Raw genomic sequence first — 22031 nt, forward strand, 5'->3', positions numbered from 1 at the left:
CCACGAGTGGGTGCTGCTTTGGTGACTAGTGAGCTAAGATAAGGCGGGGCTTTACCTAGCAGTGACTTGTAGATAACCTGTAGCCAGTGGGTTTGGCGACGAGTATGAAGCGAGGACCAACCAACGAGAGCGTACAGGTCGCAATGGTGGGTAGTGTATGGGGCTTTGGTGACAAAACGGATGGCACTGTGATAGACTGCATCCAGTTTGTTGAGTAGAGTGTTGGAGGCTATTTTATAGATGAGATCACCGAAGTCGAGGATCGGTAGGATGGTCAGTTTTATGAGGGGATGTTTGGCAGCATGAGTGAAGGATGTTTTGTTGCGATATAGGAAGCCGATTCTAGATTTAATTTTGGATTGGAGATGCTTAATGTGAGTCTGGAAGGAGAGTTTACAGTCTAACCAGACACCTAGGTATTTGTAGTTGTCCACGTATTCTAAGTCAGAGCCATCCAGAGTAGTGATGCTGGACGGGCGAGCAGCTGCGGGCAGTGATCGGTTGAATAGCATGCATTTAGTTTTACTTGTGTTTAAGAGCAGTTGGAGGCCACGGAAGGAGAGTTGTATGGCATTGAAGCTCGTCTGGAGGTTAGTTAAGACAGTGTCCAAAGAGGGATGGCAGCAGTGTATGTGCAATGTTTTAGACTGATTCAATGAACCATTGCATTTCTGTTCAAATGGTGTATCAAGACTGCCCAAATTTGCCTAATTGGTTTATTAATACATAACTGTGCACTCTCCTCAAACAATAGCATGGTATTTGCTCACCGTAATAGCTACTGTAAATTGGACAATGCAGTTAGATTAACAAGAATTTAAACTTTCTGCCATTATCAGATGAGTCTATGTCCTAGGAAATGTTCTTGTTACTTACAACCTCATGCTAATCACATTAGATTAAGTTCGCTCAACCATTCTGTGGGGGGGATACCGATCCAGTAGAGCTTAACCGCTCAACAGCGCATGTGCGCACTCCCTCATCGTTTGGAGAAAATATCCCTTCTATTTTACTCAGTTTTGTTCAATTGTATTCTTCATTATATAAAATATTATATAATAATGCCACAGAATTCTAAGTGAATCTTGCCTGCTAAATGAACTAGTGTAGCCCACAGCCATATGGCATAGCCAGAGGAGGACCTAACATAAGGACAACTCAGAGTATGCTACACATTTTCTTCATATCATGTTTCTTTAGACCTGTCTAAAATAAATAATGGATTTATTGTGAAGGTGTAGGCTATATTACATGGATTTATTAGACTTTTTAAAATGTAGATGTTCCAAAGGTCTGCATCAGTGGCTTGTAGGCTATGTGTGCAAGCCAGGAGATGCTAAATGTGTTTATGTTAATTATCGATCAATTACCGTGAGACTGGTTATTTGCTTAACAATCACCTGCTGACGAAATTTAGTGACCGTCACAGCCCTAGTCGAGATCTACGGGTAAATTAGCAAAGTCCAGCCACTCTTTTGATACAGGATGCAGTGATGAGTATCAAAACTATCACAAAACGAAGGGCATTATGGTAGATGGCATCCAACATTTTAAGAGTAGTAGCAGCTGCACTTTGATAAATAATATCACCATAATCAAGAACAGATAAAAAGGTTGACTGAATAACATGCTTTCTACTGCTTAGAGAAAGGCATGATCTGTTTCAGTAGAAAAATCTTAGCTTCTTAACCAGCTCATGTATGTTTTTTTAAACATCAAATCCATTTCAATCCAAATGCCTAAGTATCTATATGCGGGAACACGTTCGATTGAAGAACCATCTAATGAGTGAACATGTAGTTCATCTGAAACATTCTTACGAGAGTTTGAAAACAACATGTATTTGTTTTGCCTGCATTAAGTTTTAAATCAGCAAGGGATTCCTGCATAGCTATAAAATCTGACTGTAGTTCTGACACAGCCAGATCAACAGTTAGTGGGAATAGCATACATAACAGTATCATCCGCATATAGATTAAGTTGACCGTTTTTTACAGATTGACCAATGGTGTTTATACAAATTGTGAAGAGAATAGGTCCCAAAATCGACCCCTGTGGTACACCTTTAAGTACTCCAAGAACTTCAGACTTAACCCTATCAATCACGATGGCCTGCGTTTTGTCACTAAGATAATCATGAAACCATGAACAGGTGTTAGAGCTCAGGCCTATAAAATAGCATGATCAACATGATCAACAGTATCAAAAGCTTTTGACAGGTCTGCAAACAAAGCAGGACATTTCATTTTCGTGTCATTGACAAGATAATCAAAAACTAAAGTGGTTGCTGTAATAGTGCTATGCCCAGGCCTAAACCCTATTTGGTTTACATTCTAAATACATTTCTCAGATAAAAAAGAGCAAAGTTGTACATTTACCAAGGATTCAAGAATCTTAGCTAGACAAGGAAGCCTTGAAATGGGCCGATAATTATTAAGATCACTACTATCCACTCCCTTATGGAGTGGCAGCACAAGAGCTGATTTTCATACTTTTTTAATATTTCCTGTTGAAAGGAGAGGACCCTTTCTACACTCCCCATAGGAGAACCATTTGAAGAACCCTATTTGGTTCCAGGTAGAACCCTTCTGGTTCCAGGTATAACCCTTTCCACAGAGGGTTCTACCTGGAACCAAAAAGGTTTCTACCCGGAGCCAAAAACGGTATTCCTGTAGGGATAGCCAAAGAACCCTTTTTCTAAGAGTGTACAATGCCTGGAAAAAAGAAGAAATAGGCTGTTCCAAATACTACCAACCATCATGTAGGGAAGGATCTGCTTTGCAATGGTCTCCCTCTTTTTAAAGATCCCCCCACTCTCTTTCTTCCCCCTCTCTCTCTCCCCCTGTGCTTTCTCTCTCCCCCGCTCTCTCCTCCCCTCTCTCTCTCCCTCCCTCTCTCTCACCCCTTCTCGCTCTCTCTTCTTGAAATGATTTCACAGTACAAGAGAGAGTGGGAGAGTTTAGAGGGGGAAATATATATGAAGAGGAGAGGGGGATAGAGAGAAAGGGATAGACGGGGGGGGGGGGGGGGCGCACAACAGAAAAGAGTGAGAGACCCGAGAGATAGGATAGACATATGATGAGAAAGATACAAAATAGTTGTCCCTTTTTTGAGGGCTTCTATCGCATGATATCTTTGGCATGGCATCAATAACTGTTGGTTTGGGATTATTAAAGCCATTTCAATTGAACTGAATGGAATTGAGGCACAGAATAGTCTGGAGACAATAAAATTAACAAAGCTAAGAAAGAGAGAGAACCGATAGAAAGGCGGAAATGAAATTAGAGAATAAGTCAATAAAAATCGGATGTGGTTAAACCATGTTGTGAAGCCATGGAGGATTGGCTGGTTTCAGAGAATTCACATAAGGAACGGACATGGAACCATCATGATTTAATAAAAAATACATGAATGATTTAGTCAAACAATCAAAACCAGCTGGAGAGCGAGCTTGCTGACTTTTGGCTGGAAGTTTATTTCAAAAACTGCCTGGTCTAAAAACTGGGTTAGCTGCAGCACTGAGAATATGGCTTGCATCCTAAATGGTACCCTATTCTCTTGATAGTACACTACATTTGACCAGGGCCCATATGGGAATAGAGAACCATTCCGGATGCACCCTAAACCCTCCTATCCCGAGGCTCAAGGATTTCTGCTACTATCTCTCCAAGAAGCCCATATGTCCTAATTCCATTAAACACCAACCATAGTAAACATCGTATTTATAAGTTAAAATAACTCATTATCGAGTGGATACACACATGTCTCGTTGCATCAGGGAATTTTACAGTAAATCCAAGATATCAAGACATTCATACTGTAGCGCATGTCTATATAATATGCAATGAAAATGTTTTTAAATCAAACTTACCAACAAGGGTTGAAAAAACTTTACCCACATTCCCAGGTTTTTTCCAGGTATCACATTTGGAAGATTCTCAGAATCAGGAGGGAATAAGAAGGAAATGCGAAATCTTTTAACCAGAATTTGTGGAATTTGGGTTACCGGAATGTTGAAAACCTACAAGCAATAATAAGCCAGAGCAGACTAGAGTTGAGGTGTTGTGAAGGAGTGTGTTCCAGTCAGCAGACTGGCCTAAATAGGTTGAGCATCCCACCGGGACGCAACACACTGAATTTTTCAAACACAACAATACAAAGAAAAGCACCAGATATTGCATGTAAGGGAAAGTTTTTTTTTTTTTCCCCATAATATTCTGTGAACCATTAAATATGTTTTTACTATTTTTCTTGTGCCATTTCTTTTTAATTTCTTCCAGTCTATGACTGCATCACAAATGGGACCCTATTCCATATATAGAGCACCACTTTTGACCAGAGCCCTTTGGTAAGAGACCACTGGAGTGTTTGTGCCACTTTCTCGTTCCGTGGCTCTCCATCTCTCAATTTCATTTCTATTTCAATTTAAGGGCTTTATTGGCATGGGAAACATACATTAACATTGCCAAAGCAAGTGAAATAGATAATAAACAAAAGTTAAATAAACAACAAAAATTATCAGTTAACATTACACTCACAGAATTTCCAAAAGAATAAAGACATTTCAAATGTCATATTATGTCTCTATACAGTGTTGTAACGATGTGCAAATAGTTAAAGTACAAAAGGGAAAATAAATAAACATGAATATGGGTTGTATTTACAATGCTGTTTGTTCTCACTGGTTTCCCTTTTCTTGTGGCAACAGGTCACAAATATTACTGCCATGATGGCACACTGTGTTATTTCACCTAATAGATATGGGAGTTTATCAAAATTGGATTTGTTTTTGAATTCTTTGTGTGTCTATGTAATCTGATGGAAATATGTGTCTCTAATCTAATTATACATTTGGCAAGAGGTTAGGAAGTGCAGCTCATTTCCCACCTCATTTTGTGGGCAGTGTGCACATAGCCAGTCTTCTCTTGAGAGCCTGTTCTGCCTATGGTGGCCTCTCTCAATAGCAAGGCTATGTTCACTGAGTCTGTACATACAGTGCATTCAGAAAATATTCAGACCCCTTGACTTTTTCCACTTTGTCACATTTTGTTTGTTACGGAAATATTTTTATGGAAATTTAAGTAAGTATTCAAACCCTTTCCTCAGTACTTTATTGTAGCACCTTTGGCAGCAATTACAGCCTTGAGTATTCTTGGTATGATGCTACAAGCTTGGCACACCTGTATTTGGGGAGTTTCTCCCATTCTTCTCTGCAGATCCTCTCAAGCTCTGTCATGTTGGACGCGAGCTTCACTGCACAGCTATTTTCAGGTCTCTCCAGAGATGTTCAAATCGGGTTCAAGTCCAGGCTCTGGCTGGGCCACTCAAGGACATTCAGAGACTTGTCCAGAAGCCACTCCTGCGTTGTCTTGGCTGTGTGCTTAGGGTCGTTGTCCTGTTGGAAGGTGAACCTTCGCCCCCAGTGTGAGGTCCTGAGTGCTTGGGAGCAGGTTTTCATCAAGGATCTCTGTATTTTCCTCCGTTCATCTTTGCCTCGATCCTGACTAGCCTCCCAGTCCCTGCCGCTGAAAAACATCCCCACAGCATGATGCTGCCACCACCATGCTTCACCGTAGGGATGGTGCCAGGTTTCCTCCAGATGTAACACTTGGTATTCAGGCCAAAGGGTTCAATCTTGGTTTCATCAGACCAGAGAATCTTGTTTCTCATGGTCTGAGAGTCTTTGTATGCCTTTTGGCAAACTCGAAGGGGCTGTCATTTGCCTTTTACTGAGGAGTGGCTTCCGAATAGTGGGGAAAGATATACAGATAAGTTTTGGTGGTATTTACAATGTTGTTTGTTCTCTACTGGTTACCCTTTTCTCATGGCAACAAGCCATACATCTTGCTGCTGTGATTGCACATTGTGGTATTTCGCCCAACAGATATGGGAGTTCATCAGTGTTAGATTTGTTTTTCTTTGTTGGTCTGTGTGTTCTTTTGGAAATATGGCTCTCTAATGTGGTCATATACTACATTCAGAAAGTATTCAGACGCCTTCACTTTCTCCACACTTTGTTACGTTACAGCCTTATTCTAAAATTGATTCAATAGTTTTTTTCCCTCATCAATCTACACACAATACCTAATAATGACAAAGCAAAAACAGATTTTTAGAAACCCCGGACCTCACAGCCATAGAGGGCATTGGGTTCTACAACTTATTGAAGTATTTTTAGCCAGTTCCAAATTGGTATGTCGAATTTGATGTTCCTTTTGATGGCATAGAAGGCCCTTCTTGCCTTTTCTCTTAGATTGTTCACGGCCATGTGGAAGTTACCTGGGGTGTTAATGTTTAGGCCGAGGTAGGCATAATTCTTTGCGTTCCAGGGCAACAGTGTCTAGATAGAATTTGTATTTATTGTCCTGGCAACTGTACCTTTTTTGAAAACCCATTATTTTTGTCTTACTGAGATATACTGTCAGAGCCCAAGTATGACAGAATCTTTGCAGAAGATCTAGGTGCTGCTGTAGGCATTCCTTGGTTGGGGACAGAAGCACCTGATCATCAGCAAACAGTATACATTTGATTTCTGAGTCCATTAGGGTGAGGCAGGGTGCTGCAGACTGTTCTAGCGCCCTCACTAATTCATTGATGTATATGTTGAAAAGGGTGGGGCTCAAGCTGCATTCCTGTCTCATCCCTGAGGAAAGAAATGTGTTTTTATTGCCGATTTTAAACTTGTTCTTAATGTCCATAGATTTTATAATGTCATGTTTTTCCTTCACCACTTTCCATCAATTTGTATAGCAGACCCTCGTGCCAAATTGAGTTAAGCTTTTATTGAAATCAGCTAAATACGAGAAGTCTTTGCTTTTGTTTTTGTTTATTTGTTTGTCAATAAGTGTGTGCAGGGTGTATACATGGTCTGTTGTATGTTATTTTGACATTTGCCAATTTGACATTTGCTCAGGACATTGTTTTCACTGAGGAAATGTTGGAGTCTGCTGTTGATGATACTGCAGAGGATTTTTCTGAGATTGCTGTTGACACATAATTATTGGGGTCAAAGTTTTGTGGATTGGGGTGACCAGACCTTATTTCCAAATATTGTGGATCAGAGCTGTATTTGTGGTCTGTATATTTGATCATTTAATCTAGGATACCATCAACACCACAGGCCTTTTTAGGTTGGAGGGATTGTATTTTGTCCTGTAGCTCATCCAATGTAATTGGAGAATCCAGTGGGTTCTGGTAGTCTTTAACAGCTGACTCTACGTTTGGTAAATTATCATGTATAGAAGGTAGGAAAGGTAGGAAACAACACCTCCACTCCGCTGATCCTCAACACTGGGGCCCCACAAGGGTGCGTTCTCAGCCCTCTCCTGTACTCCCTGTTCACCCACGACTGCGTGGCCACGCACGCCTCCAACTCAATCATCAAGTTTGCAGATGACACTACAGTGGAAGGCTTATTTTTTTTAAATTTCACCTTTATTTAACCAGGTAGGCTAGTTGAGAACAACCTGGCCAAGATAAAGCAAAGCAGTGAGACACAAACAACAACACAGAGTTACACATGGAATAAACAAACATACAGTCAATAACACAATAAAAAAAGTATATGTACAATGTGTGCAAATGAGGTAAGATAAGGGAGGTAAGGCAATAAATAGGCCATAGTGGCGAAATAATTACAATTTAGCAATTAAACACTGGAGTGATAGATTACCAACAATGACGAGACAGCCTACAGGGAGGAGGTGAGGGCTCTCGGAGTGTGGTGTCAGGAAAATACCCTCTCACGCAATGTCAGCAAAACAAAAGAGATGATCGTGGACTTCAGGAAACAGCAAAGGGAGCACCCCCCCAATGCACATTGATGGGACAGCAGTGGAGAAGGTGGAAAGTTTTAAGTTCTTCAGTGTACATATCACAGAGAGTCTGGTGAAGAAGGCACAACAGCGCCTCTTCAACCTCAGGAGGCTGAAAAAAATGTGGCTCCTCACTGAAAACCCTCACTAACTTTTACAGGTGCACAATCGAGAGCATCCTGTCGGGCTGTATCACCGCCTGGTACGGCAACTGCACCGCCCACAACCGCAGGGCTCTCCAGAGGGTGGTGCGGTCTGCACAACGCATCACCGGGGACAAACTACCTGCCCTCCAGGACACCTACCCGCTGTCACAGGAAGGAAAAAAAGATAATCAAGGACAATAACCACCCAAACCACTACCTGTTGACCCCGCTTCCATCCAGAAGCCGAGGTCAGTACAGGTGCATCAAAGCTGGGACAGAGAGATTGAAAAACAGCTTATATCTCAAGGCTGTTAAACAACCACCACTAACACAAAGCATTGGCTGCCTACCTACAGACTTGATATCATTGGCCACTTTAATAAATGAAACACTACACACTTTAATAATGCCACTTTAAGAATGATTACATATCTCGCATTACTCATCTCATATGTATATACTGTATACTGTATCCTTCACTATCTATTCTTTGCTATCTATTGCATCTTAGCCGCTCTGTCACTGCTCATCCATATATTTTATACTTATATATTCTTATCCCATTCCTTTACTAGATTGTGTATTAGGTTTTGTTGTGGAATTGTGAGATATTACCTGTTAGATACAGCTGCACTGTCAGATCTAGAAGAACAAGCATTTCGCTACACTCGCAATAACATCTGCAAACCATGTGTATGTGACCAATAAAATTTGCTTTGATTTGATAGGTTTTGGGTTCTTTGTTATATGGCCGAAAAGGTTGGAGAAATGGTTTATCCATACATCTCCATTTTGGATAGGTAGCTCTTTGTGTTGTTGTTTGTTCCTGTCCCCCCTCCCCTCTGTCTCTATCTCCCTATCTCTCTCCCTGAGGAAATGATCAGCATTTAGACAGCTGAGGATGTTATTATTGGAACACCTGACTCACACACCCACATAAGACAAGCTTGTCATCATCACATTCACTTAAAACACAGAATTCACTGCTGTCTGGTGCAGTCTTATCTATGTTATAGCAGCTCTTGTTTCATATAATGCAAATACAATGCATAAAAATGCACTCACACAGACATACACACACGCCAGCACCAGTGGAGGCTGCTGAGGGGAGAACAGCTCATAATAATGGCTGGAACAGAGCAAATGGAATGGCATCAAACAACTGGAAACCATGTATTTGATACCATTCCACTGACTCCGCTCCAGTCATTACCACAAGCCCATTCTCCCCAATTAAGATGCCACCAACCTCCTATCGCTGGCACACACACGCGTGCATGCATGTTCATACCAACAAACACACACAGGCAAACAGGCACACATGCACACACACATACAGATAGACATGCACACAGGCATCCATACACACACACACACACACAACCTATACACTAAGTGTACAAAACATTGAGAGCACCTTCCCAATTTTGAGTTGTCTTTCTTGACACAAATCAGAGCGCCTGGCACCTACTACCATACTCTGTTCAAGGCACTTACATATTTTGTCTTTCCCATCCCCCCTCTGAATGGCACGTATACACAATCCATGTCTCAATTTTCTCAAGACTTAAAAATAATTCTTTAACCGGTCTCCTACCCTTCATCTACAGTGATTGAAGTGGATTTAACAAGTGACATAGATCATAGATTTCACCTGGATTCACCTGGTCAGTCTACGTCTGTCACGTTCGTCGTAGTGAGGAGACCAAGGCGCAGCGTGATTATAATACATCTTCCTTTTAATAAAGAAGAATACTGAACAAACTATACAAAATAACAAAAACGAACGTGAACGCTATAAGAAACGAGTGCAGACATGCAACATCACATAAACAATAACCCACAAAACCAAAATGGAAAATGGCAACCTAAATAGGATCCCCAATCAGAGACAACGATAAACAGCTGTCTCTGATTGGGAACCAATTCAGGCCACCATAGACCTACATTTACCTAGACAATACCAAAACCCCATAGATATACAAAAACACCTAGAAAAGACAAAAACACCCATACCACCCTCGTCACACCCTGACCTAACCAAAATAATAAAGAAAACAAAGATAACTAAGGTCAGGGCGTGACAACGTCATTGAAAGAGCAGGTGTTCTTAATGTTTTGTGTACTCATTTACATTTACATACAACACCCATTTCAGATGACTGGATGAACATGGATGATTGACAGTTCTGCAATTGGTTAATGGCATATCCTGGCCATAATGTTACCCCCTGTTAAGTCACTCTAAATTGTATGGCTGTCATGATGTTTTTACACAGCCTCCAGTCTCACAGTCAACCAACAATAGATGCATCCCAAATGACAGCATATTCCCTATTTAGTGCACTACTTGACCAGGGCCCATGGGTAGTGCACTAAATAGGGAATAGGGTTCCATTTGGGATGCACACAATGAGTTCCATTCCGCCAGGATCAGGATGGCACGTTGGGTATATCATGAATCAACTGTGAGAGGAAGTCAATGAAAAGGCTGCTGTGTGCTGAACATTAAATCTGTGTCTCAAGTGGCACCCTATTCCCAAAAGTAGTACACTACATAGGGAATACGGTGGCATTTGGGACTTATTCTTGCGAGCTACCACTCCCACAGAGCTTTGCCATTGTGCTAAAGGTTGCATCGGAGGCTGTGCATGTACTAATGAACTAAGCCCTCTTATGAAACAACAATATGAAAAATACCAATATCCACTGACTCTCTCCCTAGCTCCCTCTCCCTCCCTCCCATTTGGGATGCAGCCACTGACTCTGTAAAACCAACCACCCTGACAACACTGTTATAACTCTGACCACACTGTTATAACCCTGACCACACTGTTATAACCCTGACCACACTGTTATAACCCTGACCACACTGTTATAACCCTGACCACACTGTTATAACCTTGACCACACTCATTATAACCCTGACCACACTGTTATAACCCTGACCACACTGTTATAACCCTGACCACACGGTTATAACCCTGGCCACACTGTTATAACCTTGACACAATATAGTAGCTATATCTAGGAAAACCAAAGTTCCAAAGACTCGGTCTAATATAGTGTATAAGAGGTCATACAAGACATTTGCTGAAGCACGTAAAAACCATCTGTCCTTGGTTGCAACACTGACTACCGAGTAACAAACTCTGAAAGCAATATCAGCACAAGAACTGTTTGTCGGGAGCCTCATGAAATGGGTTTCCATGGCACACAAGCTTAAGATCACCATGTGTAATGCCAAGCGTTGGCTGGAATGGTGTAAAGCTAGCTGCCATTGGACTCTGGAGCAGTGGAAACGTGTTCTCTGGAGTGATGATTCACGCTTCACCATCTGGGACTGTTTTTCATGGTTCAGGCTAGGCCCCTTAGTTGCAGTGGAGCGAAATCTTAACACTACAGCATATAATGACATTGTTGACGATTCTGTGCTTCCAACTTTGTGGCAACAGTTTGGGGAAACTCAACAAGAAGGTCTGATTTCATTATTACCGGATCCCTCCGGAACTTTCATCACACACACCTGTCCCCTATTCCCACTGATTATTATTTGTATATATGTGCCCTTTGTTCACCATGGTGCTGTCCATTATTGTTACAATGACTGTTGGTGCGTGTGAGTACCTGTGCTGTGTGTTTTGGGCTTTCGTGCCCTTGTGGATTGCGCAGATGATTACGGGTCTCGTCCCGTGCGTTAATCATTGTGCGCGTGTGTTATTTATTCGTGGTACTCCTCGCTCTTTTGTTTGGGTTTCTACCCTGTGTTTTATTGTAGTGTTTGTTTGGTCTTCGTCCTCGTGCCTTTACACGGCACGCCGTAATTTGTGTGTAATAAAAACCCTTATTACGCATTCCTGCGCCTGTCTCCCCCAACCCTCTGACATTACTGAAACAGGATCCAAGTGGTAAATATAAAGATCCAGTCCATTAAAAAATTGGGGGCCTCACACTTCAGTGTTGTGAAGTTCTAGCAAAACGCTTACCGCATAGAATTAAAAAGGTATTGGCGGATATTATTCATCCTAATCAGACAGGTTTTTTACATGAACAATACATTGGAGATAATATAATATAAGCGGATATGATAGAAACAACAGAACACCATGAAAAATCTGGGAATCCTGGCCTGGAATTCATTGCTGACTTTGAAAAGGCCTTTGATAAAGTACGTCTGGAGTTTATATATAAATGCCTGGAATATTTCCATTTTGGAGGATCTCTTATAAAATGGGTTAAAGTTATGTATAGTAACCCTAGGTGTAAAATAGTAAATAATGGCTACTTCTCAGAAAGTTTTAAACTGTCAAGAGGAGTAAAACAAGGTTGTCCACTATCGGCATATCTATTTATTATTGCCATTGAAATGTTAGCTGTTAAAATCAGATCCAACAATAATATTAAGGGGTTAAAAATCCAGGGCTTAAAAACAAAGGTGTCATTGAACGCTGACGATTCATGTTTTCTTTTAAATCCACAATTTGAATCCCCCCACAGCCTCACTGTCACGCCCTGACCTTAGAGATCCTTATTATTCTCTATGTTTGGTTAGGTCAGGGCGTGACTTGGGTGGGACAGTCTGTTTTCTATTTCTTTGTTTTTGGCCGAGTGTGGTTCCTAATCAGAGGCAGCTGTCTATCGTTGTCTCTGATTGGGGGTCATATATAAGTTGTCATTTTCCTTTTGGGGTTTGTGGGATCTTGTTTTCTGTTTAGTGTCTGTGCCTGACAGAACTGTTCACTTTCGTTTTTTGTCTTTGTTATTTTGTTTTGGTGTCATCAATAAAAAGACGATGTACGCCTACCACGCTGCGCCTTGGTCCACTCTTCATTCGACAAACGAGAGCCGTTACAGAAGATCCCACCAAAAATGGACCAAGCAGCGTGGCCAGGAGGAGTAGACATGGGAAGAAATCTTGGATGGAGAAGGACCCTGGACAAGGGCCGGAGAGTATCGCCGTCCAAGGGAGCAGATGGAGGCAGCGAGAGCGGAACGGCAACAATATGAGGAGTTAAATCAACAACGGAAGCATGAGAGGCAGCCCCCCCCAATTTTGAGAGGCAGCCCCCCCCCCCCCCCAGGATTTTAATCCATGACGGCGTAGTGTGTTACTAATGGTTTTCTTTGAGACTGTGGTCCCAGCTCTCTTCAGGTCATTGACCAGGTCCTGCCGTGTAGTTCTGGGCTGATCCCTCACCTTCCTCATGATCATTGATCACATTCCTCATGATCAGCCCCACGAAGTGAGATCTTGCATGGAGCCCCAGACCGAGGGTGATTGACCGTCATCTTGAACTTCTTCCATTTTCTAATAATTGCGCCAACAGTTGTTGCCTTCTCACCAAGCTGTTTGCCTATTGTCCTGTAGCCCATCCCAGCCTTGTGCAGGTCTACAATTTTATCCCTGATGTCCTTACACAGCTCTCTGGTCTTGGCCATTGTGGAGAGGTTGGAGTCTGTTTGATTGAGTGTGTGGACAGGTGTCTTTTATACAGGTAACGAGTTCAAACAGGTGCAGTTAATACAGGTAATGAGTGGAGAACAGGAGGGCTTCTTAAAGAAAAACTAACAGGTCTGTGAGAGCCAGAATTCTTACTGTTTGGTAGGTGATCAAATACTTATGTCATGCAATAAAATGCAAATTAATTACTTAAAAATCATACAATGTGATTTTCTGGATTTTTGTTTTAGATTCAACCGTCTCTCACAGTTGAAGTGTACCTATGATAAAAATTACAGACCTCTACATGCTTTGTAAGTAGGAAAACCTGCAAAATCGGCAGTGTGTCAAATACTTGTTCTCCCCACTGTATATAAATTGTCATTTTCCTTTTGGGGTTTGTGGGATCTTGTTTTCTGTTTAGTGTCTGTGCCTGACAGAACTGTTCGCTTTCGTTTTATGTCTTTGTTATTTTGTTTTGGTGTCATCAATAAAAAGACGATGTACGCCTACCATGCTGCGCCTTGGTCCACTCTTCATTCCACAAACGAGAGCCGTTACACTCACAGAGGATCTAGATACTTTTTCTAACTTCTCTGGATTAAAACCAAATTATTACAAATGTACTATATTACGTATTGGATCACCCCCCCCCCAAAAAAATTACATTACCGTGTAGTTTACCAATAAAATGGTCTAACGGGGATGTGGACATACTTGGTATACATATCCCGAAAGAAAGAAATTATCTCACTCCAATACATTTTTATAGAAAGTTAGCAAAAATAGATAAGATCTTGCTACCATGGAAAGGAAAATACCTGTCCATTTGTGGAAAAATCACTCTGATTAACTCTTTAGTCATATCCCAATTTACCTATTTGCTTATGGTCTTACACCTAGCAACCTGTTTTTTAAATTATATGAGCAAAATATATTCAATTTTATTTGGAATAGCAAGCCAGACAAAATTAAAAGTGCCTATTTATATAATGAATATGAATTCAGAGGGCAGAAATGATTAAATATTAAAGCATTACTGATCTCACTAAATGCATCAGTCATACAAAAGTTATACTTAAATCCGAACTGGTTCTCCAGTAAAATAGTAAGAATGTCTCACCCCATGTTCAAGAATGGCCTTTTTCCCTTTACTCAGATTCAAACAACCGAAGTTGTAATCTCCAAAATATAGTTATTTTTAAAACAAGCCATAGAAAGTTGATTGCAATTTCAGTTTAATCCACCAGAAATGACAGAACAAATAATACAACAAATATTGTGGTTAAACTCATATATACTGATTGATAAAAAACATGAATCTTTGTACATTCTATCATAAATAGGACTGGTGGAGTTATGTCACACATGCAGTGAACAAAAAAATATGGAAATGTCTGCTCTACCTAAAATTACAACCAACTAATTTCAGCATTAACGCAAAAATGGACGAGGCAAAAGCAAGGGGGAAAAAGTAAGGAACTTGTCTGTCGGCCCTGCATTAAAGACCAAAATTGGTTAAAGAAAATTGTGATGAATAAAAATATATACCAGTTTAATTTAAGGACAAAAAAGTTGACAGCTCTGCCATATAGATTGCAAAATAGTTGGGAAGAGAATTTTGATGTACCGATTCCATGGCACATGGGTTGGCGCCCCCCCTTGGGTTGTGCCGTGGCGGAGATCTTTGTGGGCTATACTCGGCCTTGTGTCAGGATGGTATGTTGGTGGTTGAAGATATCCCTCTAGTGGTGTGGGGACTGTGCTTTGGCAAAGTGGGTGGGGTTATATCCTGCCTGTTTGGCCCTGTCCGGGGGTATCATCGGATGGGGCCACAGTGTCTCCTGACCCCTCCTGTCTCAGCCTCCAGTATTTATGCTGCAGTAGTTTATGTGTCGAGGGGCTAGGGTCAGTCTGTTATATCTGGAGTATTTCTCCTGTCTTATCCGGTGTCCTGTAGGAATTTAAGTATGCTCTCTAATTCTCTTTCTTTCTCTCTCTCGGAGGACCTGAGCCCTAGGACCATGCCTCAGGACTACCTGGTATGATGACTCCTTGTTGTTCCCAGTCCACCTGGCCGTGCTGCTGCTCCAGTTTCAACTGTTCTGCCTGCGGCTATGGAACCCTGACCTGTTCCCTGTGATTATTATTATTTGACCATGCTGGTCATTTATGAACATTTGAACATCTTGGCCATGTTCTGTTATAATCTCCACCCGGCACAGCCAGAAGAGGACTGGCCACCCATCATAGCCTGGTTCCTCTCTAGGTTTCTTCCTAGGTTTTGGCCTTTCTAGGGAGTTTTTCCTAGCCACCGTGCTTCTACACCTGCATTGCTTGCTGTTTGTGGTTTTAGGCTGGGTTTCTGTACAGCACTTTGATATATCAGCTGATGTAAGAAGGGCTATATAAATACATTTGATTTAAATTTGATATATTTGGGAAATACAACCTTCCAAGCTCTGCAGATTTTGCTGCGAAAAAACAGGCATTAGATTATTATTTTGGTACTCTCCATACGTATGTACAGTTGAAGTCGGAAGTTTACATACACTTAGGTTGGAGTCATTAAAACTTGTTTTTCAACCACTCCACAAATTTCTTGTTAACAAACTATAGTTTGGCAAGTCAGTTAGGACATCTACTTTGTGCATGACACAAGTCATTTTTCCAACAATTGTTTACAGACAGATTATTTCACTTATAATTCACTGTATCACAATTCCAGTGGGTCAGAAGTTTACATACACTAAGTTGACTGTGCCTTTAAACAGCTTGGAAAAATCCACAATTTGATGTCATGGCTTTAGAAGCTTCTGATAGGCTAATTGACATCATTTGAGTCAATTGGAGGTGTACCTGTGGATGTATTTCAAGGCCTACTTTCAAACTCAGTGCCTCTTTGCTTGACATCATGGGAAAATCTCAGAAAAGTCTGGTTCATCCTCGGGAGCAATTTTCAAACGCCTGAAGGTACAACGTTCATCTGTACAAACAATAGTATGCAAGTATAAACACCATGGGACCACGCAGTGCAAATCAATCCCAGAACAACAGTAAAGGACCTTGTGAAGATGCTGGAGGAAACAGGTACAAAAGTATCTATATCCAGGGGCCTCCCGGGTGGCGCAGTGGTCTAAGGCACTGCATCGCAGTGCTAGCTGTGCCACCAGAGACTCTGGACTCTGTTTCGGAGGACGCATGGCTCTCGACCTTCGTCTCTCCCGAGCCCGTACGGGAGTTGTAGCGATGAGACAAGACAGTAACTACTAACAATTGTACACCACGAAAAGGGGGGTAAAACTTTTTTTTTTTAAGTATCTATATCCACAGTAAAACGAATCCTATATCGACATAACCTGAAAGGCCGCTCAGCAAGGAGGAAGCCACTGCTCCAAAACCGCCAATAAAAAGCCAGACTACGGTTTGCAACTGCACATTGGGACAAAGATTGTACTTTTTGGAGAAATGTCCTCTGGTCTGATGAAACAAAAATAGAACTGTTTGGCCATAATGACCATCATTATGTTTGGAGGAAAGCCGAAGAACACCATCCCAACCGTGAAGCACGGGGTGGCAGCATCATGTTGTGGAGGTACTTTGCTGCAAGAGGGAATGGTGAACTTCACAAAATAGATGGCATCATGAGGGAGGAAAATTATGTGGATATATTGAAGCAACATCTCAAGACATCAGTCAGGAAGTTAAAGCTTGGTCGCAAATGGGTCTTCCAAATGGACAATAACCCCAAGCATACTTCCAAAGTTGTGGCAAAATGGCTTAAGGACAACAAAGTCAAGGTATTGGAGTGGCCATCACAAAGCCCTGACCTCAATCCTATAGAAAATCTGTGAGCAGAACTGAAAAGGCGTGTGCGAGCAAGGGGATCTACAAACCTGACACAGTTACACCAGCACTGTCAGAGGAATGGGCCAAAATGCACCCAACTTATTGTGGGAAGCTTGTGGAAGGCTACCCGAAACGTTTGACCAAAGTTGAACAATTTAAAGGCAATGCTACCAAATACTAATTGAGTGTATGTAAACTTCTGACCCACTGGGAATGTGATGAAATAAATAAAAGCTGAAATAAATCATTCTCTACTATTATTCTGACATTTCACATTCTTAAAATAAAGTGGTGATCCTAACTGACCTAAAACAGGGAATTTTTACTATGATTAAATGTCAGGAATTGTGAAAAACTGAGTTAAAATGTATTTGGCTAAGGTGTATGTAAACTTCCAACTTCAACTGTATAAACAACAAATATACAGTTGAAGTCAGAAGTTCACATAAACCTTAGCCAAATACCTATAAAAACTCAGTTTTTCATAAAACTGATAAAAATACACCGCCGGGCGACTGTGAAAAGACACACACACACAGGCACAGACACACGCATATACAGTACACACACACACACAATAACATACACACTATACACACATGTACACATGGATTTTGTGTTGTAGATATGTGGTAGTAGAGTAGTGGCCTGAGGGCACACACTTAATGTGTTGTGAAATCTGTTGTGAAATGTATTGTAGTGTTTATAAAAGGTTATAACTGCCTTCATTTTGCTGGACCCCAGGAAGAGTAACTAATGGGGATCCATAACAAATACAAACCACATTCTATGACCCTGACCACATTGTATAAACCTAACCACATTCTCTGTTCCTGATGTCCTAAACAGTTCAAACGTATCATACAATGTCAAATATACTGATATACATACAGTGTCCATATTAGGACAGCCTTTGTATCAGTGGGAGCTGATTCAGTCTCAGAAAGAAAACTGAAGATGTCCTAATATGGACACTGTATAAACAAACAAAATCATCAATAGGCAAAGTAGCACATGATCCACTGTTTGTTCCTACCTCGGTGAGGTGCGGGTTGGGGTTGAAGCCACACTGGTTGCACACCGTGGATCGGCACTGGGTGCAGGTGCTGCAGTTTGGCTGGTTGTCCTCCGTGGTGCCCGTCAGGTCAGCTGTCTTACAGACGGGGCACAGCTTGCTGCTGGGCATGGGGGCGATCTGGGGCACAGAGTAGGGGGAGGTGGGGGTGATGGCGGGGGACACCGACGGGGAACGTCCCATCCTGCTACTACCCACGTCCACCTGGAGATTCTTACGGGCGGCGTGGCCCTGCTGCTCCCCCTTGGATGCCAGGCGGTCCCCTGTACCAGGCCCAGTCTGGACCCCCGCCTTGGGGCTGGACCCAGGGTCTGGCTGGGGGGGTCTTCCAGAGACGCTGTGGATGACAGATACGTGTTAGACTCTTGTGAGAGGATGTTGTGTTACATCTCAGAATAGCATGGCTTTAAGGCCGGGGCTTTGAAGCAGAGCTTCACAAATAGGACAATGCACTTTCAAATCAAAGTTTTGTCAGATGTTTTCAGACCTCTAAAGTAGTCTAATGTCAAGATGAAACCACATCACACGACATCGGTTGTGTAGATCCAACTATACTGCCCTACAGAGCAAAAAGACAGTAACTGCTCATTTGGTCGAAAATTAGTTAATGTCATTTTTGTCACATTAAATACATGCTTAATCATGTGGACAAGTATCCTGCCTCTATTGTGTTGTGTTTTGGAGAAAATGGGGGTCATGTTTAGCAGTAACTGCATAAAGTTACTGTGAAACCAAGGTAAATAAAAGCCATATTTCTCAGTTCCATGCTATGAGCAGTTACTGACTTTTTGCTTGGTAGAGCAGTATATGCCTCAAGCACAAATACACAACCATGTATGGCGATGAATCTTGAATGAAAGGGTTTACAAGTGGAACATTTGCTTTGCCCAATGCCAATATGGGTACATCAAAAAAGAAGAGTGGGTGAGTTGGAAACATAAACGGTTTTATCTTGGTGAGATAAGGATAGAACAGGATTTTCAAAGAGCTGAGAATTTTTCTTCCTTTCTGTTTCACTTCTTCCTCCTCCTCACCCACACTTTCAGCCTTCTGACCCCTGGCAGTGGAAAAGACATAGGCTGTGTCAAATGGCACCCTATTCCCTATATAGTGCACTACTTTTGACCAGGGCCCTATATAGGGAATAAAGTTCTATTTGACACAGACAGTTTCCTCACAGTAAAGTTACTCTGGAGGAGGCAGTAGGCAACTAAAGAAACACTCGCCCTCTCAATCACACACGTACACACAACTTTCCAACCCCGCTGTCCGCTGTGCACTGAAGAGCTGAGCTGAGCATGCATACCTGTAGTGGTCTGTGTTCAGTTCATATGGAATAGACATGGTAGTGGTCTGTGTTCAGTTCATATGGAATAGACATGGTAGTGGTCTGTGTTCAGTTCATATGGAATAGACATGGTAGTGGTCTGTGTTCAGTTCATATGGAATAGACATGGTAGTGGTCTGTGTTCAGTTCATATGGAATAGACATGGTAGTGGTCTGGGTTCAGTTCATATGGTAGTGTCTGCCGCCTACGCAAGGTTTAGGATGCAAACTGGTGAGGGCCCAAAAAGGTGACACTTCTTTTTTTGTTGCACTGAAACATGCAAAACATCCTTGCTAGGAGGAAATGCAGGTTTTTAACTAATTAAACAACAAAGACTATGATCTACATTATCAGTCTCTGTGTGTAAAATAAAAAGTGGTTAATGTGAACCTAACTCACTGTCACGCCCTGACCATAGAGAGCCTTTTTATTCTCTATGTTGGTTAGGTCGGGGTGTGACTAGGGTGGGTAATCTAGGTTGTTTTTTTCTATGTTGGCCTGGTATGGTTCCCAATCAGAGGCAGCTGTTTGTCGTTGTCTCTGATTGGGGATCATATTTAGGCAGCCATTTCCCCACTGTGTTTTGTGGGATCTTGTTTTTGTGTTGTTGCCTGTGAGCACTCCATAAAGTCACGTTTCGTTTGTTCGTTATTGTTTTGTGCGTTTCACTACAATAAATATGTGGAACCCAGATCACGCTGCGCTTTGGTTCGAGTATGCTTCCAACGTCGATCGTGACACTCACAGCTAAAAAAATGCAAAGAAAGCAATCCAATGTTATTTGTTGCCTAGACTTTACTGCAAATGACACTCAAGTCCAGAGAAAAAACAATACACTAATATTGCAGTTAGCCATGCCAGCCTTTATAATAGAACGCTTGTGACCACACACATCTAAATATTGCACTTGGGAAAAAAACATCTTAAAGTAGAAACCGAATGAAACAAACAGGCATTCTACTTTTGCTCTATTTTAGTGGCCACTATAGTAGACATCGATCAAGTGCAAAAGGCTACATGTCTGCAAAAATAATGTTCACTGAGTAAAAAATTAAATAATCCCCCCTCACTCACACACACATACGTGTTACTGTCAAGTTCAACACAACAAAAACAATATCTTTGGGCTACACTGCTGTCACGTTCGCTGGAATAATGATCGGACCAAGGCGCAGCGGATGTTGAGTTCCACATAATTTAATTTATGAAGTGAAACATAGCAAAGACAAAAACAAATAAACAATAAACTAACAACGAACCGTGACTACAGAGCTGCTACGTGCACTAACTCAAAACAATATCCCATAAAACACAGGTGGAAAGAATGCTACTTAAATATGATCCCCAATTAGAGACAACGATTACCAGCTGCCTCTAATTGGGAATCATACAAATCACCAACATAGAAATAATAACCTAGAACCCCACGTAGAAATAATAAACTAGAATAACCCCCAGTCACGCCCTGACCTACTTCACCATAGAGAAACAATGGTTCTCTAGAAGAACCCTCTCATCCCGCGGATCCGCCAGCATCGGAGGCGGCTCTGGTGCGGGACAAAGAAACCGCTCATCCTGCGGATCCGCTGCATCAGGGGTGGCTCTGGTGAGGGACAAACAACCCGCTCAGCTTGTGGATCCGCCAGCTTTGGTGGCAGCTCTGGTGCGGGCCGAAGAACCCACTCATCTCGTGGATCCAGCCATGGATCCTGGCTGAACACTGTGCCTGGACTGGACCTCGGTGTCAAGGAAGGCTCCTGCCATGGAGCGGGACTGGACACCAGATCTGGACTGAACATCAGTGCAGAGGAAGGCTCCTGCCATGGAGCAGGACTGGACGCCATATCTGGACTGAGCACCAGAGCAGGAGAATGCTCCGGCCTTGGAGCTGGACTGGACGCCATGCCTGGACTGGGCATCGGCGCAGGGGAAGGCTCCCGCCATGGAGCGGGACTGGACATTGTGCCTGGACTGGGCACCAACGCAGAAGAAGACTCTGGCCTTGGAGCTGGACTGGACGCCGTGCTTAGACTGGGCATCGACGCAGGGGAAGGCTTCGGCCATGGAGCTGGAGGTTCCGGACCGTGGACCGTCTCAGGAGGTTCCGGACCGTCTTAGGAGGCTCAGGACTGTGAAACGGCGCCGGAAGCTCCGGACTGGGGACCGTCGCCGGAAGCTCCAGACTGGGGACCGTCGCCGGAAGCTCCGGACTGGGGACCGTCGCCTGAAGCTCCGGACTGGGGACCGTCGCCTGAAGCTCTGGACTGGGGAGGCGCACTGGAGGCCTGATGCGTGGGGCCAGCACAGCTGGCACCGGACTGGTGACACGCACCTCAGGGCGAGTGCCAGGAGCAGGCACAGGACGCACTGGACTGGGAA

At 42.5% G+C, this 22031-nt stretch overlaps 1 protein-coding gene across 1 annotated transcript in view; it reads right to left on the reverse strand.

Moving 5' to 3' along the window:
* LOC120064829 (protein bassoon-like) overlaps positions 1-21496 on the reverse strand; it is a 134008-nt gene extending 112512 nt beyond the window's left edge. Inside the window, exons 1-2 of the mRNA XM_039015426.1 lie at positions 21162-21496; positions 18286-18661 (exon numbers count right to left, since the gene is read on the reverse strand). Coding sequence (XP_038871354.1) covers positions 18286-18661; positions 21162-21496 — 711 coding nt within the window. The remainder of the gene's footprint in view (positions 1-18285; positions 18662-21161) is intronic.
* Positions 21497-22031: the final 535 nt, after the last annotated feature.

This window comes from Salvelinus namaycush, chromosome 20 (genome assembly GCF_016432855.1).
Source record: "Salvelinus namaycush isolate Seneca chromosome 20, SaNama_1.0, whole genome shotgun sequence".
Taxonomy (NCBI): domain Eukaryota; kingdom Metazoa; phylum Chordata; class Actinopteri; order Salmoniformes; family Salmonidae; genus Salvelinus; species Salvelinus namaycush.